The 26,167-nt window shown below is 39.9% G+C and overlaps 1 protein-coding gene across 3 annotated transcripts in view; it reads left to right on the forward strand.

Annotated features, from left to right (window-relative positions):
- Positions 1-26,167, forward strand: part of atp8b4 (ATPase phospholipid transporting 8B4) — a 45,704-nt gene that overhangs the window by 13,583 nt on the left and 5,954 nt on the right. For all 3 annotated transcript variants that reach the window (XM_056264986.1, XM_056264987.1, XM_056264988.1), the window contains 21 exons: positions 3,116-3,214; positions 3,348-3,409; positions 3,547-3,619; positions 4,904-4,974; positions 5,158-5,240; positions 8,659-8,817; positions 9,033-9,121; positions 9,629-9,825; positions 11,154-11,362; positions 11,449-11,492; positions 12,877-13,042; positions 13,169-13,357; positions 13,654-13,769; positions 15,961-16,125; positions 17,878-17,989; positions 18,077-18,182; positions 18,314-18,461; positions 18,764-18,947; positions 20,234-20,457; positions 20,544-20,627; positions 21,055-21,300. In XM_056264986.1, coding sequence (XP_056120961.1) covers positions 3,116-3,214; positions 3,348-3,409; positions 3,547-3,619; positions 4,904-4,974; positions 5,158-5,240; positions 8,659-8,817; positions 9,033-9,121; positions 9,629-9,825; positions 11,154-11,362; positions 11,449-11,492; positions 12,877-13,042; positions 13,169-13,357; positions 13,654-13,769; positions 15,961-16,125; positions 17,878-17,989; positions 18,077-18,182; positions 18,314-18,461; positions 18,764-18,947; positions 20,234-20,457; positions 20,544-20,627; positions 21,055-21,300 — 2,826 coding nt within the window. The remainder of the gene's footprint in view (positions 1-3,115; positions 3,215-3,347; positions 3,410-3,546; positions 3,620-4,903; positions 4,975-5,157; positions 5,241-8,658; positions 8,818-9,032; positions 9,122-9,628; positions 9,826-11,153; positions 11,363-11,448; positions 11,493-12,876; positions 13,043-13,168; positions 13,358-13,653; positions 13,770-15,960; positions 16,126-17,877; positions 17,990-18,076; positions 18,183-18,313; positions 18,462-18,763; positions 18,948-20,233; positions 20,458-20,543; positions 20,628-21,054; positions 21,301-26,167) is intronic.

Genomic DNA, 26,167 nt, shown 5'->3' on the forward strand with positions numbered 1-26,167 from the left:
CTTTTTTGTCCATAAAATCAAAGTCCCTGTGGTCCATTGTTGGTTTGGACCCCTCTGACTTTCACTGTATGGACAAAAACTGTTACGTGGATGAAAGGAGATGAACCCAAAACAGACAGAGTGCAACGAACAGGGGGTTTATTGGAACAAAACAGGAAAACAAAGCCCACGAGGGGGCAAAACACGACTAGGACAAGGAATGGATGGCAGACTAGACTAGACAATGACAGTACAATAAACTGACAATACTTCAAATAAACGTTCACAAAGACAAGACTCTACACTAAGTACTCACGGGTAATAAATGGCAAGGTATAGCAACAAAAAGCGATCTGACAACATTCAGCATAGATAAAGCAATGAACCGACACAAGACAGCAAACACAAGGGGATTAAATACTAAGAAACTAACGAGGGGAACAGGTGACGCTGACAAGGCAATCATGACTAAACACGGATAACAAGGGGGCGGGGTTACAAGACGAGACAACACAAGCACATGGCCAAACAATTGGCCATGCGCTTGTACACAAAACATTGGTTCTGTCATGATCCTGCCACAAGACTAAGAATAATCAATAACATGATGGCAGAATCATGACAGAACCCCCACTTTAAGGAGCGGCTACCAGACGCTCCTCAAAGAGACACTAAGCACAGGACAAGACATAGACAAAAACCAACAAAACATGGAAAACACTAATAACGGCATACATGAATAAACAATAACAGGGTTGGGATGGAACAATAAAAACATCAAGCAAGGCAGGGGAGGTGGAGGAATAACAGAGTTCATGGGGGGTGGTCCAGGGAGGATGGGTGTGCTGGGGTTCTTAGGTCCATGGGGTAATGGCAAAGAACGAGGAATCCGGGCAGGCTTGGAGGAAGACAAACGAGGATGGGACTTGGGCGAAACAGTCCGGGGTTTAGTGGTGACAAGGGGAACAGTCCGGGGACCAGTGGCGACAGGGGGAACAGTACGGGAACAAATGGCGACAGGGACGAACGGGGAAACAGTCCGGGGATGAGACGTGACAGAGGAGACAGGGGAAACGAACGGATGACCGGAGACAGCAGCAGGTAGTGGAACAGAGACAAGGGGATTAACAGGTGGTAGGGGGGTGGGAACAGGAACAGAGCTCCCAGAGGTAGACCCAGAATCAACGCTCCAGAACTCTGATTCAGTGACCGCCATGGGCTCTGAAACTGTACCCTCAGCGGCAGGCTCGGGTGCAGCGCTCTCGGCGGCAGGCTCGGGTGAAGCGCTCTCTGTGGCAGGTGCGGGGACTGAGGGCGAGACAGGACGGACAGGGACTTCGAGGATCTTGGCTAGACACGACAAATACTCAGACAGGGTCCTGGCAGCTATGATGACAGGCATTTCATGTTGAGATGAAACAGACTGTAAAACTGCATCAGCCGCTCGATCGGCCGCGGCTCTCACGGCATGCTTCACTGGAGGCTTGGGCGATTCGGACGCCGGCTTCACTGGAGGCTTGGGCTGTTCGCCGGCAGGCTTCACTGGAGGCTTGGGCTGTTCAGACGCTGGCTTCACTGGATCAGACCTCACCCTCTCAACCGCGGGCTCAGGAATCAGGCTTCCAGCAGCAGATACAGGACAAGCGCTCACAGATGCCACCTCAGAAACAGTGGTCACAGCTGCAGACTTCGGAACAGCGCCTAGAGCTGCAGCTTCCGGAACAGCGGTGGCGGCTGCAGATACAGGAACAGCACATACTGGTGCAGCTTCATTAACAGCACTCGCCGCAGCAGACTCAGGAAAAGACGGCGATGGGGAACAGGAAGCTCCCTTCTTTCTCCTCTTCTTCTTTGGCCGCGGGACAATGGTCACAGCAGGGCTCGCGACCGGCTGGCCGGGCTCAACAGAAGACGAAACGGGAACAGGAAAGACCACTTCTGGTTGGGTGAGCTCAGATGACGATGACTCCGAGGGGGAATCCCAAGAAACCCGTCTCCCTCGTTTACCACGGAGGTCAGCGGGTGTGGAAGACGCCTCTGGAGTCGAAATGAGGTGAGCTTGGTTCTCCTTCGTGACCACCGCTAATACGCGACCCTCTGGGATCACTGGCAGCGTGCCGGGTGAAGACGATATAGTGGGAACCTGCGAATCCTTCCTCGACAAGCAGGCCACCATATCCGGGAACGGGCGGCGAACCAGACTCTCCCGTTCAGCCAGGGGAGGCAGAACATTTAGACCCGCGATGAGGTAGCGATTTACTAGAATCTCAGGCAAGAAGAACCGCCTCTCCTCCGCAACCCGGGCGTACTGTCTCAAGGTCCGCTCACCCTGGGAAGGAAACGGAAGCTTTCCATTCCTGGAATCGGAAATCGCCTCCCGCCACCAATATACAAGATCGTCCGGATGATCGTCAGGCATACTGTCTGCAGGGTTCTGTTTTGGTCAGTTCATTCTGTTACGTGGATGAAAGGAGATGAACCCAAAACAGACAGAGTGCAACGAACAGGGGGTTTATTGGAACAAAACAGGAAAACAAAGCCCACGAGGGGGCAAAACACGACTAGGACAAGGAATGGATGGCAGACTAGACTAGACAATGACAGTACAATAAACTGACAATACTTCAAATAAACGTTCACAAAGACAAGACTCTACACTAAGTACTCACGGGTAATAAATGGCAAGGTATAGCAACAAAAAGCAATCTGACAACATTCAGCATAGATAAAGCAATGAACCGACACAAGACAGCAAACACAAGGGGATTAAATACTAAGAAACTAACGAGGGGAACAGGTGACGCTGACAAGGCAATCATGACTAAACACGGATAACAAGGGGGCGGGGTTACAAGACGAGACAACACAAGCACATGGCCAAACAATTGGCCATGCGCTTGTACACAAAACATTGGTTCTGTCATGATCCTGCCACAAGACTAAGAATAATCAATAACATGATGGCAGAATCATGACAAAAACAGTCCAAAATATCTTCTTTTGTGTTCTGCAAAAGAAAGAAAGCCATGCAGGTTTGGAACGACATGAGGGTGAATAAATGATGACAGAATTTTTATTCTGGGGTAAACAATCTCTTCAATGTTATACAACATTAATACTCTGTTGTGTGTTCTAGTTAATTCCAGAAATCTCATCTCTTTCGTGGTTCACCACCATTGTGCCTTTGGTGTTGGTTCTTGCTATCACAGCTGTCAAGGATGCTACTGATGACTTTGTGAGAATCTATTCTTGTCCTGTTTATCTTTACAACTCTGAACACTGCATTCAGAAAGGTAGACCACTGTTTGTGGGCTGCCTGAAATAAGATAAACCGATGTTTGTTGTAATTAATCCGTTTTGGATTTTAGTTCCGCCATAAAAGTGATCAACAAGTCAACACCCGGCAGTCTCAGGTACTCATCAAAGGAAAGTAAGTGCATTTATGCCACATATCAGCATTTTCTGCTGTATGTCTTGCTGTTGAGACACAGTTTTTGAATTGTAAATGCTTTAAGAGATGTTTAGGAAATTAATAACGATTGACACATGAAAATATCTCTCTTTCAGACTGCAGATTGAAAAATGGATGAATGTAAGAGTGGGTGATATCATCAAACTTGAGAACAATCAGTTTGTTGCTGTAAGTTTGAATCTTTTGCTAATATATACAGCCTAACAAACTAACTTTAGTATGGCAAATATAATAAATATAGCGGATATGGTAATCACATCTTGTGCGTTGTACTAATCACGATCCAAAGAGTTAAACAACATCAGACATATTATTTTATGCCAATTGCTTCAAAGCTTATGAGCAGATTTAACCCTAATTTATAAACTTTAATTGTCTAAAACTGTTCTGAGACTGATTCATTTCAATTAGTGAAACTATGGTCAAGATCCAGATTCGCTTCCAAGTATGTCTTTAAGGTCAAACTAATTAGTTTCTTTCTTTTTTCATTGGAATGAAATAATTAATTATACTTATAAAAACTGGTCTGAAGATTATCAGTCAGTTTTGCTTAAAAAGAAATGTTGTTAACAAAAAAAGTAATTAGGCTAATGCAATAAGCCAATAATATCTTTTGTCATAACCTAAAACTGAAAAATGGCCAATATTAAAATGTATTCTATTTATATTATTTTGTCTATATAAATATTATAAAACAAAATATATAAAAATAAAACACTAAAAGCTAAAATAATAAATAATGAAATAAAAAAAGATAACTTTATATATACAATATTTTCTCTCTAAACTCTATGAAAATAATATTATAATAATCAGGCAGAAATTGTGTTTTTGTGAGTGTATTAATTTTTTAATTTATAGAATTTAGTAGCGTCCATAGATTAAAATAACTTAACTAAATGTAATGAAATTAAAATATTAGAAGTTTGGGGGTGAATTAAAATAAGAAATATCTTGATTTTTAGTGGTTTTAGCTTATTTTAAAGTTTTGTTTTGTTTTTTTATTTGAAAAATTGAAAGCAATCTTGAGGACCCCTTAGCATTTTTTTAAATCCCCGGTTGAAAGTTTAAAAGTTATTTGCATAAAGGTAATTGAAAATTTGGTGGCGCCAGAGGGTTGCAGAGGCAGATCTCAAAATTGCCATCACGAATGTTCATTCCTTCCCCAATCACTGCACCAAATTTTTTAACGTTTTACCATATGGTTATATTGGCTGCCATAGACAACCAGCCAGCAGCAGAATAAAAACTTACAAACTTTGGCACCTAAATACAACAACTATACCATCAAATTGACAGAAAAAGATTTTTGATGATCCCAATATGACTGGCATTATCTGCGGACTTTAGTAGATGATAGCACTGTTTTGTAAAGAGTGGAGTAGACTCATCCAGCACATGATTTATGGGTTTTGCACAGCTTTCAGTGTCCGCTCTCTCTCCTGTGTACAGGCTGACCTTCTCCTCCTCTCCAGCAGTGAGCCCTATGGACTTTGCTATATCGAGACTGCAGAGCTAGATGGGTGAGATGTTTTCTGTGAAATGTGTGTGGTGGCGCTTATATTGCGGGCTTCACTTCCCTTTGGACGTGCTCAACATCCAGCACAAGCATCTCAAATTCGATTTTGTGACTGACTGTATAGCAGTGAGAGTACGACACGATCATGAGCTTCTTTCATTCTATCAATTCTTTCCAATTCCAACAGAGAAACCAACCTGAAGGTGCGCCAAGCCTTGACTGTAACCTCAGACCTCGGGGACGATGTTGCCAGGCTTGCAGACTTTAATGGTAAAGCTTTTATTCAAACACACACACACCATTAATGCACCATCAACAGAAATGAACTTGAGTCAACACGAGTAAACATAAACACTTATTGCATCCGTCACATCGATTAGATCGATCTCTGTGGCTTTCTCTCGCGGAACCTTTGGTATGCTTGTGTATTTCTTTCGCAGGAGCGATTGTAATGAGATTTTGTAGTGTTTTCGCTTGGATTCCATTAAAGTTGTAAGTCCGTCTAATTTGATCCAATGGCGGCATTCAAATTAGCGGTGGAGGTCTCAATGCGCGTTCCGTCTCTTCCAATGGCAAAGGGATTTTTAATTAAATGCAACACATTTATCTTATGTATTAACTCGTTTCATCTGACTCCATAAAATGAAAGTGTTTTTCAATGATATCTGTGCATCATTAAATATACGTTAATGTTTGACTATTCCTTTTAACTCCAATGAAAATAAAGTCAAAGTCTGTTAGAATAATCAAATATAACAATTTATTATGTCAGGTAAAAGTATTATGCCAATTTCATAATCAGTTCAAAGATCATCAATACAAAACATCAAACTGATAAGAGAAATAGATGCAAACCCAACATTTAAGAACTACATGAGCTAACCTCACGGGCTGATCTGAGATACAGAAAAAAGCCCTGAACTCTCCGTTGCATTTCATTATATATCCAGACCTCCTTTGATATGTAATTTATAGGGCTGTCAACTTTAGTCGTTTAGTCGACTAATCGGTCGATGCCGTCTTGGTCGACTGACATTCTTATTGGTCGACCAGTTGCATTTTTTTTTATTTTTTTTTACCAATAGAAATAAATTTTCAATGATTTACTCCTTTATATTTATTTCTTTATAAGCAGTTATATATTACTGTATTCTAAATATAATTAGCCTATGGTTTATCCCCAACTTTAAATGCTTTAATTTAGGCTATTTTGTAACAGCGCCACAGTTTAGCGCACACACATAGAACACTCGGTTCGCACCTAGCTGTGGCTGCGCTGCGCTGCTGCTTCGTGCTCAGTAAGGTAGGTAGGTAGTTCAGCTGTATTCATTCAGTTAGAACGCTACTTGTTTCGGTTATGTTTTTATACACTATATGTTTTTATCTCGATGCGGCGTGGACGCACTTGGAAAAAAAAAGAGCGCGACCGCGTTGCTTCCATCATAAGCGCGCACACACGCGCCTACATTTGAAATCGAACTTGAGCGCGCAAAAGACGTGAGCAGTCCCTTTAACGGCTTTATCACGCTGACTCAATAGATTGTGTTTTCCTGATATGTTTTTGTTTTTATTTGTACACTTGACACGTTTGAAAATAGCCTAAATAATGTAACAAAACGAAAATAAACCTATATGCGGTCCTACAATACAGCCTATTATTATTAGGATTGTAGGCTCTTTGTTTTTTTGTGTGTGTTTGTTTTAAAACTCCTAGATCGGCTGGACAAAAGTTAACCCATAGCTTTGAAAGTAAAGAAGAATATACAGCCTGTATAAACGAGAGCTTTTGTTAGGATTTTTCATTGTGGCAGATAGCAGTTATATATTTTTGTAGCGTGTGGTGTGGTCAGGTGCGCGATTGTGACTGTTACTATAGACCTAGGACAGTGCTCCTCACTTTTTGCAGTTAAAAAAAATCACTTAATTTTCAAAGAATTGTATTATTATAGTTTTATGTATTTTTATGTTTTTCGTTGTTGTTTTATAAATGCTCTATGACAATTGTTAAAAAACGTTCAATCAAAACATTGCGTTTTTTTTTTTTTAGTCGACTAATCGTTGTGCAGGACAAGACTTTGGTCGACTAAGGATTTCTTTGGTTGACTACAGCCCTAGTAATTTACTGTGGTCCCCTCCCCAGACTTACTGGGGCTAGAAGTTGACCATTTGCTAAGAACAGTGGAAATTAGCATTCATGAATTTACACCTTTGGGAGTGCCTAGAAATCACATTCTTTTGTGTGCCAGTTATTCCTAAATTCTTAAAAACCTTATTTCCTTTGTTTTACTTATTTGGAAATGAGACATATGTACCAGCCACCCTGAGACCTTTAAAATGATACTAAACACAATACTCAATGATAATCATTCACATTAAACCATAGATATTCTTATGTGAGTTTTTATGTGTCACTGTGAGAGTGGGGGATGTGGGGAAGAAGTGTGTGTGTGTGTGAGAGAGTTCAAATGTTAATTTGCCAAGGTCCTTTGTCTCAATAGAACATGTGGTCAGATATTTTCTCTTCAACAAGTTTTACAGTCTTACAAAGTTTATCTAGAGCGAAGCCCATGCATTCGTGAAATTGGAAAAAAATAATATTGGCTATAGTACTATTTCCAATGCTTCTAATTAGGATTAGGGATTTGAACACACTCATTCCATATTGTTTGTAATACAAACATGAGCGATAGTTCAAATTATATGGCTTTTATGGGGTGCTTTTAATTTAGTGTTTAAACAAACATCAAAAATCCCCTTAAAATCCCATTAAATGAAGGACCTGAGCCACATCTAAACAACAGAATAGAGGGTATGCGTTGACGTCACTCTCCCGCCGGTACAGGCCCCCCTCAGCCGGACTGGATCTAATAGGGGAAACTGTGAAAACGCGAGTAAAACAAACGATTATCAGTTTAAACTAAAGGTTGGACTCGATATAGTGTTCCTTACAACTTACCAAAGATCCAGCGATCCATGGATATTGACATGCAGCCAGGAATCATGTTTCCTGACATTTATATGTGCCTATTTGCCTATGAAATCTTTATATAAACACAATATAGGTAGGTCTAAATCCGGATGATCACTTATATCAATGCTATATATGTATTCATATCGTCCAGCCCTAAAACTTAAAGTTTTTTTTCCAGTGTTTGTTTAAAAACATCCAATTATGCAGACTATACGATGGTAAATGTTTAATCGATGAGTTGTCAATACAATATATAGGGTATGATTTTCCCCCCAAATTCAGCATATTGACACAAAATGATAAACTGCAAATCCACCTTTCGCTGCCTGGAGTTCAGTTGTTTCTATGAATTGCAACGAGCCATTTGCTTCTCTTTTCTGTAGCTTTCGGCAGTCTGTAAAAATATACCTCAGATTTCTTGTCAAATATTTTTATATAGTCAATCCCAAAGCTCTTTCCTGTTTTAGATGTGTTTTTGTGTGTTCTTCGCGGCATTCACGCTGAAAAACAAATGCTGCCGCTCAGTCTCTTTGCCACTCAGTGGGCGTAACCGCAGTCACTCCGGCCGACGGTGACTTCACGCGCATACCATCTATAGAGATTTCACTTTTGGTGGACTTTCCAATAGGTGAAAGTGTCTAATGACAAATGATGATGCGATAAAAAATAAAAATAAACATTTTCCTGTCACATGTTGTCTTTGAACGTGTCTCCCAGGGGAAGTCATCTGCGAGCCTCCCAACAACAAACTGGATAAGTTCACAGGGACTCTATACTGGGAAGATAATAAGTATCCTCTGGACAACGAGAAATTGCTCTTGAGAGGCTGTGTGCTCCGTAACACCGAGTGGTGTTTCGGCTTGGTCATCTTCGCCGGTACATTTCTCTTCAATATCCCTCCATTAATTGTCCTAGACGAATGGCATTTTCACAGACGATTGATTAGCTATCTTGAGTAGATGTTCCTCAGAGACATATTTACTGCCTAGTTCTTCTGCCTCATCTGTAATTAATGTTATCATCTATGCTTAGCTCCTAATGCACAGCGTGATCTGTCCTGAGATGAACTCTGTTCTGATTGTCTCCATCAGGACTCCAAACCAAGCTCATGCAAAACTGTGGGAGAACGAAGTTCAAACGGACCAGCATCGACAAACTGATGAACACCTTAGTGCTGTGGGTGAGTGTGTGTGGAGCATGCTGGGAATGATCGACATGTGGCATCTCACTTACTCATGCCGCCAGCCTTTCAAAAGGGCAGTTTAATTTTGTTATGGTAAAACGCTTTGCATGCGTTAAAGGGATAGTTCACCCAAAAATGTTGTCAATTACTCAATCTCATGTCATTCCAGACCCATACAACTTTCGTTCATCTTCGAAACACAAATCTCTGAGAGATTTCTGTCCATAAATCTGTTCATCATATAAGCGATCGTGTTTCTCTTGAAGATTTGGAGTAAGCAGCTTGATTCAGGATTCATGAACGTTTTGAAGCCTCAGAGTTTTGGGTGAATAGACTTTCAGTGGAGGGAAAGCAATCACTCAGATTTTATTTAAACCATCTTGATTTGTGTTTCAAAGATAAATGAAAGTCTTTGGAACGACATTAGGGCGATTAAATGATGAGAGAATTTTCATTTTGAGGATTGAAAATGATTCAGTAGCGACATATTTCCTGGTTTTCCAGATCTTTGGGTTTCTCATCTGTATGGGGATCATCCTGGCCATCGGAAACACCATTTGGGAGCAGAGTGTTGGCAGCGACTTTTGGGCGTATCTTCAGTGGAAGCAACTCACGATCAATTCAGTCTTGTCTGGCTTCCTGACCTTCTGGTCCTACGTTATCATCCTTAACACTGTTGTGCCCATCTCACTTTATGTTAGGTAGGTCAGATCATACAATGTGGTGGTAAACTGGTTTTGCTTCAGGACCTGGATTTCACATTAAATATGATGTATTTTAGTCATGGTCTAGCTTAAGCCTTGTCTCTGAAACCGGGGGTGTATCTCTTAATTTATACTCATAATTTTAACTTAATGTCATCATTTTGATTCTTTATCTAATAATTGTGATTTTAAAAAGCATGCTGTGGTAAATCATAGTTTGAATGCAGTAGTTATGACTTTTTATGTCCTAATTATGACTTTATCTCACAATACTTTTAGACAGAATTATAACTTTATCCCCCGGTTTCACAGACATGGCTTAAGATAGTCCAGGACTAAAATACATGTTTGAGCTGTTTTAACTGAAAGCAGCGTATCTTAAAATATGTCATGGCCATTGTTTTGTTTTTTCTAAGGCACGTTTATAAAAGCTTAAATGCCCTAATTGAACTAAGGCCTAATCCTGGTTTAATCTAAGCCCTGTCTGTGAAACCGGGCCTATGTCAATTATGGCTTTTGTAATATCTCATAATTTAGACTTTCTATTTTATAATTTTAAATTTTTATATATTTTTTATACAAAAAATGTACAAACAAAAATTCTTACAGATAAATAAATGACATGTGCAGTAAGCGATTTCTGAGAAACACTGTTAATATTTGCAATCGCAAACACACCTCTCCCTTCATTGCTCCGCCCCCAAAATAACGAACATGTCACGAAACACAGGCAACCACTAACAGCTGCATCAGACATCAGACAAGTATGGATGAATCAGCTGTGATTCAACAACAACAGTATATCTTAGTTCTGTGAAAAAGATTTATTGAGCAGAAACAAAGCAACCTCAGTGTCCGTTTTCAGACTTCTAAAAAGCTTTTCCAATATTAACACTTCCTAGATCTTGCTCATCGCATCCCTTCTTCTCCCAATTATATTCCTCTGACCTTTTCATCTTTGGTAATATCTCAACCATCTCTCTTTCCACAGTCTCTCCACAAATGTCCTGCTTGCTCTCTCTCTCTCTCTCCTCCCCATCATGAGCGGATACGCCCCCTTTTGCTGCTGATTGGCTACGACAGTGTTTCTGTGCTCCGTGGATCATTTCGAGTAGCTTTAATTCTTCTATTTACACAGCCAGGACTATGTACAACACACAAAAAATTAGCACACATACAGAACAGACATCTAACAAATATTCATAAAATTGTTCGTTTTGGTGTTGATTTAAATGTTCAACAGCGTTTCTCAGAAATTGCTTACTACACCTTTAAGGACAAAAAAAGAAGACTTGGACATTAACATAAAACGTACTATATTACAGCGTAGAAGTTTTGCGGCTGGGCCACAGTTACTTCATAAACTGGGACAGACGAATGTACTACAGCCGCAAGGACACTCCCGCCGAGGCGCGCACCACCACCCTCAACGAGGAGCTGGGCCAGGTGGAGTTTATCTTCTCAGACAAAACAGGCACCCTGACCCAGAACATCATGGTGTTCAATAAGTGTTCCATCAATGGGAAGACCTACGGTACGCTTCAGCACTTCCTGCTATACGCCCACACTTACAGACACATGTGGATATATGTATTAATAGATGTGATTTTGTTTGTCTAGGTGATGTTTATGATGAGTTTGGGCATAAAGTGGATATTACAGAGGTAATGAAACAAGTTGTTTATTTAAATTATTTCAAAATTAATTCATTTATTAATAATTATTTTAAAAAATGCATAAAATATTACTTTAAAAATAACAATTATGTTGGCTTTCAGACTGTTCTGACTCCGTGTGCTATATATTTTCTAACTGATCCGACTTACGATTTTCATTAAACGGACGATTAAAACTGCGAAAAGTCGCATAGGGTGGGTCGAGCAAAACCTTTGTACAATAAGACTTATAGAGTATTTAAGCTGTCTATCAATAGCAAAGCTTAATGAATATCATAAGACAACATACTAATTCATGTTAGCAATGTGGTAAACCATGTTAATTTATGGTAGCAGTGTGCTAAAACTGTTAACAACATGCTAATTCATGCTAGCAGAGTGATAAATAATGCTAGCAACATGCTAATTCATGTTAGAAATGTGTTAAAACATGTAAATTCATGCTAGCAGCATGCTAAAATATGCCGGCAACATGTTAATTAATGCTAGCAAAGTGCTAAATTGTGTTAACAACATGTTAATTCATGCTAGCTAGCAGTGTGTTAAAACATGCTAGCATCATGCTAATTCATTCCATTCAAATTTATTTGTATAGCGCTTTTCACAATTCATACTGTTTCAAAAACTGTTAAAACATGCTAATTCGTGTTAGCAACGTGTTAAAACGTGCTAGCAACATGCTAATTAATGCTAGCAGTGTGCTAAAACATGTTAGCAACATATTAATTCATGCTACCAACGTGCTGAAACATGTTATTAGCGTGTTAAATCATGTTAGCAACATGTTAATTCATGTTAGTAACATGCTAATCATGCTAACAACCTTCTAATTCATTCTAGCAAAATGCTAAAACATTATAGTAAAGTGTTTTCCTTCTCTGAGTAAAACCTTACTTCCAGCTGTTCAAAGTTATTTTAAACTTTCAAACCAGGCTTTGTCAAGCCAACATCAAAGTTTGTCTTCAACCTTTACTCATCTAGTTACAGTATATTTAAATGTTTGGGAAAACTTTAGATTTGGGAACACATTCACTATTTACTAGTTTCTTATTAGTTAAGTCAACTTTATTTATATAGCGCTTTATACAATACGGATTGTTTTAAAGCGGCTTTACAGGGATAAAAGGAAAATGATAAATTTCGGCTGTTGTTCATATTACTACTAGCATATTGGCTGTTTATTAGTACTTATAAAGCACATATTAATGCTATTATTCTGCATGACCATATTCTAAATCCCTTAATCCTACCCAATACCTAAACATAACTACTACAACAACTACCTTACTTATAAATAAGATATGTATATATTTTTAAATATAATAAACAAAAAAACAGATTTGGCAGTCACACTTGTCTCTGGCTCTTGTAGAAAACACCATGTGTAGATTTCTCCTTCAACCCACTGATGGACCGGAAATTTCGTTTCCATGACAGCAGTTTGGTTGAGGCCATCAAGCTGGAAGAGCCTCTGGTGCAGGAATTCTTCCGTCTGTTAGCGCTCTGCCACACCGTCATGCCAGAGGAGAGAAATGAGGGTAAACTGGACCCTAAACACCTTAAATATATCTTCACATCCTAGTAACACTTTTGTTGTATATGCAGCAGAAGAGATTTTGAGTGGACTTTGATTGAAATGCCTCTGAAATGATTCTATGTTGAAGGTGAGCTGGTGTATCAGGCACAGTCTCCGGATGAAGGAGCCCTGGTTACTGCTGCACGCAACTTTGGCTTCGTATTCCGGTCTCGAACGCCGGAAACCATCACTTTATATGAGATGGGTCAGGCGGTCACCTATCAGCTAATAGCCATTTTAGACTTCAACAACGTCCGGAAGAGAATGAGCGTCATTGGTTGGTTCTGATTAATTTAAAAAAAAATCTTCAAGACATTTTAAATTTAAAAAACCTGCAAATATATTTATTTTTTATTTTTATGAAATCTTAGTCTCAATCTTGTATTGTCTGATACCTTTAATATTCCACAAAAACTATGAATCATCCCTGACATAATTGTCTCTCTTATGGGTCTAAATGCATAATTCATCCATTCACATAGAGGAATCAATAGCTTGCTGGTCTGTTGAAACTGTTTTATTGTATACTTGTATATTTATAAGTAACACACGCATTTCCTGTCTCTTCCGCAGTGAGGAACCCAAAGGGGCAGTTAAAGCTTTACTCAAAAGGAGCTGACACTATTGTCTTCGACAGGCTGGACCCATCTAATGAAGAGCTTGTGTTTACTACCTCAGAGCACCTTAATGTGAGTCTCTATTCTTAAGCCATCCTTCCCTGTAGAAAACATCAGCTTAGCTCAGCCCTATGTTCTGGATGTTGTTCCCTTGCTAGTATAGTACTATGGTGTGCTGCCACCAACAAAAAAGTGTCAAAAGAGTATACCATAAAGGATATTACTGTTTTTTTTTGTGTGGATGAGGCACCATGGTAATAGCATTTTTTGGGCATGTATTATGGCGATAACATGCTTTTTTGTGAATGTACCATGGCAATACTATGTTATTTGGTTGAGATAACATGTTTAAACTATGTTTTGGGCCATTTACATTATAATACCATGTCAGTTAGATGCATGGGGGCATTTACCTTGGTAAAACCATAGTTTTGGGGCATGCACTGTTGTAATACCATGCTATTTGAATGCAGCACCATGGTAAACCATGTTTTGCTCATGTGCTGTGATAATACCATGTTATTTGAATGCAGCACCATGGTAAAACCATGTTTTTGCTCATGTGCTGTGATAATACCATGTTATTTGGATGCAGTACCATTGTAAATCATGTTGTTGAGCATTTACTATAATAATACCAAGTTTTTTGGATGTGATACCAAAGTAAGACAGTGTTTCTTGGGCATTTGCTATGGTAATACCATGTTTTTTTGCCATTTATTATAATAATGCCATTGTGGATGCAGTACCATGGTAAAACAATGTTGTTGGGCATTTACCATGTTAATACCTTTTAACTTGGATGGAATACCTCGGTAAGATTATGTTTTGGGGCATTTGCCATGGAAATACTGTATCTTGTTTCCTCCACATGTTCTGGGTACTATGTTGGATGCATTACCAGTATCATATCATTTGGATTTTACATGGTAATACCATGTTATTTACATATGATACCATTGTAACACTATGTTCTGGGGCATTAATTTGGATGCAACACCATGGCAAGACCATGTTTTGGGGCAAGTGCCATGGAAATACCATGTTTTTTGTACAGTAAAACCATGGTAAAACCATGTTGTTAGGTGTTTATCATGATACAATCATGTTATTTGGATACAGTATCGTGGTGAAGCCATGACGTTGGACATTTACCATCTTAATATGTTGTTCGAACGCAATACCATGGTAAAACCATGTTTTGGGCCTTTATCACAACAATACCATGTTCTTTCATGTTCATTTTACCATTTCATTTACCATGGTAATCTTTGTACTTTTAGGCTAAAACAAGTTCTTTGGAGTGCCTCATAACCTTGAAATAGTATCGAAATACCGTGGTATTACTGTCTGAAACTCATACTGTTACCAAACTTTGGCCTTATTCAGGCATCACTAAAAACCTTAATAATTATAAGCTTCAGGTAACGCAGATTCTTGTATTTTTTAAGTCTTTTCATTCTGTGTTTGTTTCTACTTCACTGAATGCGCTTGAGAATCGTGACACTTAGAGATGTATAGACGCACCGTTCCACTTGACAAATTACAGCAAATGCACACCGTGAGTGTAAGAGCGGCACAATCGATACAAACAAGGCTCATTTTCTCCATGGCTAAAAGCTCTGTCTTAGTAGAGATAAGCTTTATTTTATTCAGATCAATTCCATTAAGTTTCTTGTAGGCTTTTCAGATGGAAAACAATTTATACAAACACATTTGGTGGCTCCAAGCAGTGTGTTTCTTTAATGTCCTTGCCTGCACATTATTGTTAGCATTTATATTAGCTACTTCGACAAAGGTACTTCTATTGCAAAACCCAGAAGAATTTCCTTAGAAAATGTAAAAGTGTAGTTTTTAGCTGTAAATATTATCAATGAAATCAACCTCTCAAACCATATTCAAAGAAACAATAACGCTATTGTCTAGAGCTCGACTGGTCAGTCTAAAAGCAGCCTATGGGCCGTACTTATTACAGACTATGAGACGCTGTCCATTATTCATGTCTCATTTATGGCTTTCTGTGGGTCCTCAAAGTGCAATTAGACTCACGTCACTGGAGAAGCTATGCGAGTGGGATAAAAATAGCAAATAATGATAGCAAACAGATCAAATCAGATCAAAGATGGGAAGAACTGCGTAGCGTGCTCTTTATTTTCACTGAAGAAATATTTGATGTAATTGTAATGGACTGAGTTTCAAGTTTCATGGTGAGAGATAAATATATCCCTCTGCTAAATGAGTGTCCTCTGCTTCTGTGTGATAGGAGTTCGCCGGGGAGGGTCTGAGAACATTAGCGCTGGCGTACAAAGACCTGGATGAAGACGTGTTTGATGAATGGACGAAGAAACTGCTGTTCGCCAGCACGACACTGGATAACAGAGAAGAAAAACTCGGGGCTCTGTATGAAGAAATAGAGCAGGGCATGATGGTAAATGAGACTATTATTATTGAGACCATCTATTTATCTGTCTGTTTATCTATCTGTCATCTATCTGTCATCTATCTATCTATCTATCTATCTATCTATCTATCTATCTATCTATCTATCTATCTATCTATCTATCTATCTATCTATCTATCTATCTATCTATCTATCTATCTATCTATCTATCTATCTGTCTGTCTGTCTGTCTATCTGTCTATCTGTCTATCTGTCTGTTTATCTATCTATCTATCTATCTATCTTTCTATCTATCTATCTATCTATCTATCTATCTATCTATCTATCTATCTATCTATCTATCTATCTATCTATCTATCTATCTATCTATCTATCTATCTATCTGTCTGTCTGTCTGTCTGTCTGTCTATCTGTCTGTTTATCTATCTATCTATCTATCTATCTATCTATCTATCTATCTATCTATCTATCTATCTATCTATCTATCTATCTATCTATCTATCTGTCTGTCTGTCTGTCTGTCTGTCTGTCTGTCTGTCTGTCTGTCTATCTATCTATCTATCTATCTATCTATCTATCTATCTATCTACCTGTCTGTCTGTCTGTCTATCTGTCTGTTTATCTATCTATCTATCTATCTATCTATCTATCTATCTATCTATCTATCTATCTATCTATCTATCTATCTATCTATCTATCTATCTATCTATCTGTCTGTCTGTCTGTCTGTCTGTCTGTCTATCTATCTATCTATCTGTCTGTCTGTCTGTCTGTCTATCTATCTATCTGTCTGTCTGTCTGTCTATCTGTCTGTTTATCTATCTATCTATCTATCTATCTATCTATCTATCTATCTATCTATCTATCTATCTATCTATCTATCTATCTATCTATCTATCTATCTGTCTGTCTGTCTGTCTGTCTGTCTGTCTGTCTGTCTGTCTGTCTGTCTGTCTGTCTGTCTGTCTGTCTATCTATCTATCTATCTATCTATCTATCTATCTATCTATCTATCTATCTATCTATCTATCTATCTATCTGTCTGTCTGTCTGTCTGTCTGTCTGTCTGTCTGTCTGTCTGTCTATCTAGATTTTGTGCTCACACAATGCTTCACACATAAAGCCGCCTCTCAGTACTAAATTGATTTCTTTTTTGCTGCTTATTGCGCTTAAACAGTCAAATACACACAAAATAATGTCAAAATGCCGGTCTTGGCGAGTATTCATGTAAACACAGTCAGCTATGTTTTAAGTAACAAAAACAGTTGAGAAAGAAAATGCATGTGTAACAGTATAATGGATCCGTGCCTAATATACCTGCTGCCAAATTATGAGATAAATTTTAAAATATCTATATGGCAGTTTTTCCCCATGGTATCATTGTCAAACTCGTGGCCAGTGAAAATGCTGAGTGGCTAGTAACTTTGGAAAACCACTAGCCAACAGTGGCTCGTGAGCAAAAAAGTTAATGTAAAACCCTGATGCTAACGCTTGCCGTGCCATCTATGCAAATATTACACAACAAAGTATCGAAACATTTTTTACACAACTGTGTTTTCTACCGCACTGTCTAGCCACACACTTAAAAGTATGACATTTTCCATAATTAGTGAACTACATAGTTTTCAATTGCATAGCATTAGTATGCAAATTGAGACACAGCCTAATCTACAATAGAAAATAAAAAATCCCAGATGAATCATTCAGTCATTCACAATGATTTCATACTGCGTTATGTTACATTTTGCTTTTGAAACAATGTCTCTCATTTTCCTGAAGCTGCTTGGTGCTACAGCGATAGAGGACAAACTTCAAGAAGGAGTTCCAGAGACGATTGCCTGTCTGACCTTGGCCAACATCAAGATCTGGGTGCTCACCGGAGACAAGCTAGGTAACCAGTGCTAATGAGAACCTATAGCATTGATCGAAGACCTAATTGAGACAAATTCTCACTGTCTCGTTCGTGTTGTGGTTGCAGAGACGGCGATGAACATCGGCTACTCGTGTAACATGCTCAGAGACGACATGGACGAGGTGTTTATAATCTCAGGTCACACCATGCTTGAGGTTCAACAGGAGCTCAGGTAACGTTTAGCTAAAAAAATGTCATTCTTGGACAAAGATTAAAGGTCTTACAACCTGTTTTGACACATTGAATTGAACTATTGTTTGTTCTAGTAAAATAAAATGCCATTTTCTGATGCTTTGTGCAAAGGACTGCTAAAGAGAGAATCATGGGACCCAGTGGAGAGAAATTCAGCGGTGGCCTTGACATGGAAAAGACAGAATTGTACTCAAGTGACTCCGTCTTTGAAGAGACCATCATCGCAGAGTACGCTTTAATCATCAACGGACACAGTTTGGTAAGGGCCTCCGTCTGGGTCCTGAAGAGGATTTGACTTAATTGCTGTCTTAATAATGTGTTGCTAAGCTCCTAACCATGGTCGTTGTCTTCAAAAAAGAACATTTGGTTCAGCACTATCCTGACATTTTTTTAAGGTAGAGAGTGCCTGAAATTGGTTTTGCTTGGACAACTGTCCTTGAGGCCAATGACATCAACTCAAGACTCTCAAATTAACTTAATTGAAACAATTCTGCCGACACATGCTGACATCGTTTACATGTCAGTAAATGTAAGGTTTGTGTGTATTGATCTAACATGAAGGCTCATGCCTTGGAGGCAGACCTGGAGCTGATCCTGGTGGACGTGGCGTGTCTGTGTAAGACAGTCATCTGCTGTCGGGTCACTCCACTGCAGAAAGCTCTGGTGGTTGAGCTCATAAAGAGACACAAGCAAGCCGTCACTCTCGCCATCGGAGACGGAGCCAATGACGTCAGTATGATCAATAGTAAGACGTCATTTTACTATCTTTATCTATCTATCTATCTTATTCTTACAGTTTTTCTCAGTCGCTTTGGTGCATTTCTCACATCACTTTTTACATTTGCACAACAGTTAATGCAGTTCTCAAAACAATTAGTTCAAACTGCAAAACCTAGTTGATAACCTGCAAAAGCGTGTCACTTGCTCAAAATGGATAGTTCATTCCTCAAAAGCAAGTTTTCATGTCAATGAAAGTGTCAGTGTCGTCAATATGAAAAGTCCTGACACCATTGTTTATGAACAAGATAGTCAAATGGCTTTGTCATGTTTTCATTATGACAGTTTACTCTATAAATGTTTTCCAATGCAAAAAAGTCAGATCTTGGTGACAATACCTGAAAATGCTCAAGACAGCACTATATACTATTTGCTATATACTATTAAAATTACAGTAAAGTTACACATTGCTGTATTTAGTGAGATAACTGAGTACAAGACACTGAATGTGTATGTTTCACATTTTTACTGCATATGCTCTTTGTAATTCTAATTTGTTCACAGCATTGTGGAAAAGAAAAAATACACCCTTATTTACAACAAACATAAACTCCCTTTGGGTAGAGCTGTGCACAACTGTAAACAATATTGCAGTACATATTGGAACTGAACATACAACATACATAGTACTGTAATCATTCATGCACATCCAGACGTTCCTCTCTGTCTGGCCACATACAGTAAGTTCACCTGAGAGAAATTGTTCAATTTACAGTAGGAGACATTTTCATGAAAAAAAAAAGATAAAAAAATGTTCTTTGACAGATTTTGACAACTAGTTCAACATTTTTGTATGTGATGACTCAAACAATGAAATGAGGACTATTAGTTTTATATGGAATGACTATTCAGCATAAACAAGAATAGTTCATTTTGACTGACATGACATAAGCAAATGATAATGTTATAAAACAGCAGAGAGTTGTATGAAAGCAATTGATGCATGTCCAAAAGCATTTGCAATTTGTTGGAAGGAATGAGAAACTGCTACTATGATGTGCACAAATGACTAAATGTTCTGGAGGTTGAACTAACTGTTGTGCAAATGTAAATAGTGATGTGAGAAATGCACCAAAGCGACTGAGAAAAACTGTAATGCACAGTATGATCAGGTGCTTGTGACATATGTACGCCATACGGCTGAAATATTCGATGTAGATGCACTGCTGGCTGGTCTAATAGAGTGGTTGCTATGGAAATATGCTGGGCTTTTTGATCTGTAAAGATGTGTGTGTACGGTCTGCTCTCCCCCAGCGGCACACATTGGTGTGGGCATCAGCGGACAGGAGGGCATGCAGGCGGTGTTGGCTTCTGACTATTCCTTTGCCCAGTTCCGCTACCTGCAGCGCCTCCTGCTCGTCCACGGGCGCTGGTCCTACCACCGCATGTGCAACTTCCTCTGTTACTTCTTCTACAAGAACTTCGCCTTCACACTGGTTCATTTCTGGTACGGGTTCCTCTGTGGATTCTCTGCCCAGGTAAATATTGAAATGAAATATGCATATGATTTCAATTGAAGATTGTAAATATATATATATACTTTTTTTTTTTTTTTTTATTGCAGACGGTATATGACCAGTGGTTCATCACACTCTTCAACATTGTCTACACCTCACTTCCTGTTCTGGCCATGGGCCTGTTTGATCAGGTAAGCCTGGTCATGATGTCAGTTTTTGGTCATGAAAGCTGCATTGTGTAGCAGCACCTTTTAACATTAAGATTCACGAGTTCACATTTACATCAATTAAACAGAGTAAAGATTATGCGTATTTGGCGTGCTGTCCAGGGGGAGGGCTCCGAGCTCGGAAATTTTTGCCCGAACCCAGAGTGCTCCCCCTTGTTGTAAGAGTATTTAGGAGAAGAAGTGAGGAGATGGGGTGGTGGAGGGATGCTGTTAGACTGTCAAAGAACTGAGTTAAGTTTGCTGAATATATACCTCTTACCTCATTGATTGGGAGTGTGCTCCACTCGTGTCTAATTAGGCTTGATTACCTGAATGTGCTCCACATGTGTTTAATTATCTGAACATGCTCCTCCCGAACTTTGTTAGGAAACATCATTTGTTGGTTTTGCAGGATGTGAACGAGCAGTACAGTTTACGCTATCCAAACTTGTACAGACCTGGGCAGCTTAACCAGCTCTTCAACAAGAGAAAGTTCTTCACCTGTACGCTGCAGGGGGTCTGCACCTCTTTTATCCTCTTCTTCATCCCATATGGAGCCTTCATGACCGCTGTGCGGGATGACGGCGCACACATCTCTGATCAGCAGGCTTTCGCCGTCACCATAGCAACCTCTTTGGTCATTGTGGTCAGTATACAGGTGAGCCAATTTAACAACTGTGCTTGTTAACTCAGTCCATTAAAAGAACTACTTCAGAAATAAATTACAAAAAAGCTGAATTTCTGTTTATCTTGACTGTGGAATCTAAAAGATTGATGTTAACCCTAACTTTAACCCAAACCATTTATATACAGTAGATAAAAATAGGTGAATTTGAGAAATAAAAATCTATGTTTTATTTACAGTTTTTCTCCATTGGTTTGGCTCATTTCTTGAAACAGAAATCACATTCTCAAAACAACCTGGACAAACCTCCAAACCACTTGGCAATTGTTCACAACAGAATTGAATTTCTCCTTCATTTCATCAAATTGCAAATGTCTAAGTACATGTCTCAATGTCTCAGTACCTCTTTCCAAATGATTAAGTACAGGTAAGCCTACATTTAGCACAATTTCCAAGTGAATAGATCTTGTTGATCTAAACTGATTGTCGATTCTTAGTCTAATGGTTGTTCACTCCAAAACGTGTCAGCGTCATTTCATTGTATAAGTCATCATATGCACAATAGTCTGTTCAATTGTCAAAATTAGTCAAGAACATAAAACCATTAATACCATATATGAATCCATTGGAACATTTGATAAATGTATTACAGCAATTGACAGTCAGGTGAAACTAGAACTTGACCAACAAAGGAGTTTCACACATCTCAGATGACCAATCAAACAGAATGTTCAGTTACAGTAACTGACAGGTGCTGTCCATGACTGTGAATGCTGCCAAACATGTATGTAAAGAGCTTGACCATGCAGGACCAGCACAGTTTATGAACATGGAGGCACCTGGCCAAGTAAATGAACAAGGGCAACTGCCTGCTCGAGGAAGAGGAAGATGAGGAAGAAGAAGAGGAGGAGGAGGAGGAGGAGGAAGGGTGCTTGGTGGTGGAATAGGGAGAAGAGGCCGAGGAGCACGGAGACACCATGCTGTCCCGGATGAAATTCGGGCCACAATTATAGACCATGTTATCAACCATGGCCTCACAATGGCGGAGGCAGGTCGCCGAGTGCAGCCTAATGTGCCTCGCTCTACAGTCTCCTCCATCATCCAAACCTTTCGCAGAGAAAACAGGTATGCAGTCAGTCAACCTGGCCAAGGGCCGAAGACGTGGCCGTAATATTATTGGCCATATAACTATGTGTGCTGCCAGATCTGAGAATGGTGTGGCCACTCACATCCCCAGTCTTGGCCCATACAATACACAGAAGCCCCTCATGTTCTTGGAACGCCTTCATTTTTATCCCTGAAAATGAGAGAGGTCTCGTAGGGCCGCACCTACCACAATATGTCATTATATATGGGACAATGTGAATTTCATCCGTGGCTCGCTCATCAGGACCTGGTTCACTACTCATCCAAGGATAGTCCTGGTGTTCCTACCACCTTACTCTCCTGTCCTCAATCCTATTGAGGAGTATTTCTCCGCTTGGAGATGGAGAGTGTATGAGCATCGGGCTCAAGATCAGAGGTCCCTGCTCCATGCAATGGACGCTGCGTGTGAGGATATTACAGGAGATCAGTGTAGGGGGTGGTTGCGACATGCACGCCGTTTCTTCCCTCGTTGCATCGCAAGGGATAATATACGCTGTGATGTGAACGAGAATCTGTGGCCAGACAGACAGCAGCGTGTGGATGGCCAGGAGGGTGAGGACAGCGACCAGTGAAGAACTGTTAGTGGTGAAACTCCAGCTTTATTTACAGCACTGTAGGCTGCAATAATTTTCATTGTTTTTGTTTGTGTGTTTATATTACAGTATATTATGCTGTATACATTTTCTTTTTACTCTGATGTATGGAAGGTACTTTATGTGTGTGAATGATAATGGTTACAATTTCCTTGGTAGTATGAGTGTAATGTGTGATGTCAAACCTTGGAAGCTACTCCTAAAATCTTTTTTCTTTTTTTCAGTTTTATACACAATTGTGTTCTGTTAGCTAGACAAAAAAAAAAAGTACAGTAACCATTGTCAATGAAGGACTGGGCTAAGACTGAGGGATATTTCAATGGTCCTCTGCCATAGTGACAAAACATCTAAACATTTTGACTTGCAGTGCTTACACAATGCCAAAGGGACGAAGCATTTTGGGGGCACTGACTGTTTAAATGAGAAGGAAATTTAGTTTTGACACATGAGTGAACAGTTTTGGGAGAGGTATGAGCTTTTGGAGGTGAACCATGGTGTTGTGCTGAACTGTAAGACTGTTTTGCCAAATGATCTTAGAGTTTTGAGAATGTAATTTCTGTTTCAAGAAATGAGCCAAACCAATGGAGAAAAACTGTAATAAAGCTGCTTTACTAATTGTATAATAAAAATTCATGACATTCAAACACAATTACCCTAAATCTCATTCTATTTTCTGAAATTCAGAAAATAAGAGAAATGTACTTAATTGTCATGAAAACAGCATGATGCAAATAATCTTAATGGTTTTAACAAAATCCTATATTTATGTTAAAGATGTATGTGCATAGATGTGCTGGCTATTCAACATCTAATACTCAACCTCGATCAGAAGGTTTATAGGCAAAAGATTTCATAACCGCTTCAGTTCCCACTTCCCAGGCATTTATTTATTCCAATCAAATCCACAAGAAGTTTGTTTTATTATGTGTAGGTGTGGTTTCTGAAATAAATAAAGGAATAACAATGAATAAATTCAATAAACTTCTCAAATATTAAGTACGATGCTTGCAAATATATATTGCAATAAATAAAGCAACATTTAATTGGAAATAAAGTAGTACAGAATGAAATTAAACTAATCAAGTTCAAGTGTTTTTTTATTGTCGTTCAATCATATACAGTTAGTTAGTTAGTTAGTAGGGCCATGGTGCCACACATAGGACAGTCACAAAATCACATGAGACTACACAGACTAGATATAAATTCCTCCATAAGTGCATGTGCAAACGTGTGCAAAAGTACGGGATAGTACCATACAATAAATTACTAAAGAAACAGGACAATAGGCACAGTAAAAGACAGTGCAGCACTGACCAGTACACATTTGTGATCTAAGTAGTGCAAAAAGATGACACTTTCAAAAATGCTAAATGTAAACATACCATACTATGAATAGTGTTCTATGGACATAGCAGTTATTGAGGTCGCAGCCAGGTATAGAGTGAAAATGAATTAAAGTACAACTCTGGACATGTGCAAAAGTTGGAAACACACAAGTAAGTGTGTGTGTGTGTTAGACCAGTCACTGAGTATTTAGGAGTCTGATGGCTTGGGGGAAGAAGCGGTTACACAGTCTGGCCGTGAGGGCCAGAATGCTACGGTACCTCTTGCCAGATGGCAGGAGGTTGAAGAGTTTGTGTGAGGGGTGTGTGGGGTCATCCACAATGCTGGTTGCTTTGCCGATGCAGCGTTTTATGTAAATGTCTTTGATGGAGGGAAGAGAGACCCCGATGATCTTCTCAGGTGTCCTCACAATCCTCTGTAGGGCTTTGCGGTCCGAAATGGTGCAAGTCCCAAACCAGGCAGTGATGCAGCCGCTCAGGATGCTCTCAATAGTCCCTCTATAGAATGTAGTGAGAATGGGGGGTGGGAGATGTGCTTTTCTCATCCTTCGAAGAAAGTAGAGACGCTGCTGGGCTTTCTTGGTAATAGAGCTGGTGTTGAGGGACCAGGTGAGATTCTCCGCCAGGTGAATACCAAGGAATTTGGTGCTCTTGACGTTCTCCACAGGGGAGCCGTCGATGTTCAGCGGAGAGTGGTCACTCTGTGCTCTCCTAAAGTCAACAACCATCTCTTTTGTTTTATCCACATTCAGCGACAGGTTGTTGACTCTACACCAGTCTGTATGCTGACTCGTTGCTCTTGCTGATGAGACCCACCACGGTCGTGTCATCGGCTAACTTGAAGATGTGGTTCGAGCTGTGCATTGCTGCACAGTTGTGAGTCAGCAGAGTGAACAACAGTGGACTGAGCACACAGCCCTGGGGGGCCCCAGTGCTCAGTGTGGTGGTGGTGGTGGAGATGCTGTTCCCGATCCGGACTGACTGAGGTCTCCCAGTCAGGAAGTCCAGGATCCAATTACAGAGGGAGGTGTCCAGGCCCAGTAGGATCAACTTTCCAATCAGGTGCTGAGGAATGATTGTGTTGAATGCTGAGCTGAAGTCTATGAACAGCATTCGAACGTATGAGTCCTTTTTATCTAGGTGGGCGAAGGCCAGATGGAGGGTGGTGGCAATGGCGTCATCTGTTGAACGGTTGGGACAATATGCAAACTGCAGTGGGTCTAGTGAGGGGGGCAGCTGGGTCTTAATGTGCCTCATGACGAGCCTCTCGAAGCACTTCATGATGATGGATGTGAGTGCGATGGGACGGTAGTCATTGAGGCAGGACACTGAAGACTTCTTTGGCACGGGGACGATGGTGGTAGCCTTGAAGCACGTTGGAACGATGGCGCTGCTCAGAGAGATGTTGAAGATGTCGGTAAGAACATCTGCCAGCTGGTCTGCAGATCCTCTGAGCACCCTGCCAGGAATGTTGTCTGGTCCAGCAGCCCTCCGTGGGTTGACTCTGCGTAGAGTTTTCCTCACATCAGCCATGGTAAGACAGAGCACCTGGTCGTTGGGTGGAAGGATGGTCTTCCTCGCCACCACATCGTTCTGTTTTAAGCATATAGTTGTCGTGTAAACGTACCCTAATTCACGAACACAACACAACAATCCAGCAAAGACATGAAGCAAGAAAGCACAATATATAGGGAGGAAAGCACAAAAGGACCAGGTGAGCACAATTAGTGAAATGAGGACTAGACAAGGCCTAAACAAGGGGGCTTGGTAAATGGCAACAAGAAGGCAAGACAAGGGGAGCACATGGCCAACATAAAC

This window comes from Rhinichthys klamathensis, unplaced genomic scaffold (assembly GCF_029890125.1).
Source record: "Rhinichthys klamathensis goyatoka isolate OS25496 unplaced genomic scaffold, OSU_Roscu_1.1 h1tg000228l_1, whole genome shotgun sequence".
NCBI lineage: Eukaryota > Metazoa > Chordata > Actinopteri > Cypriniformes > Leuciscidae > Rhinichthys > Rhinichthys klamathensis.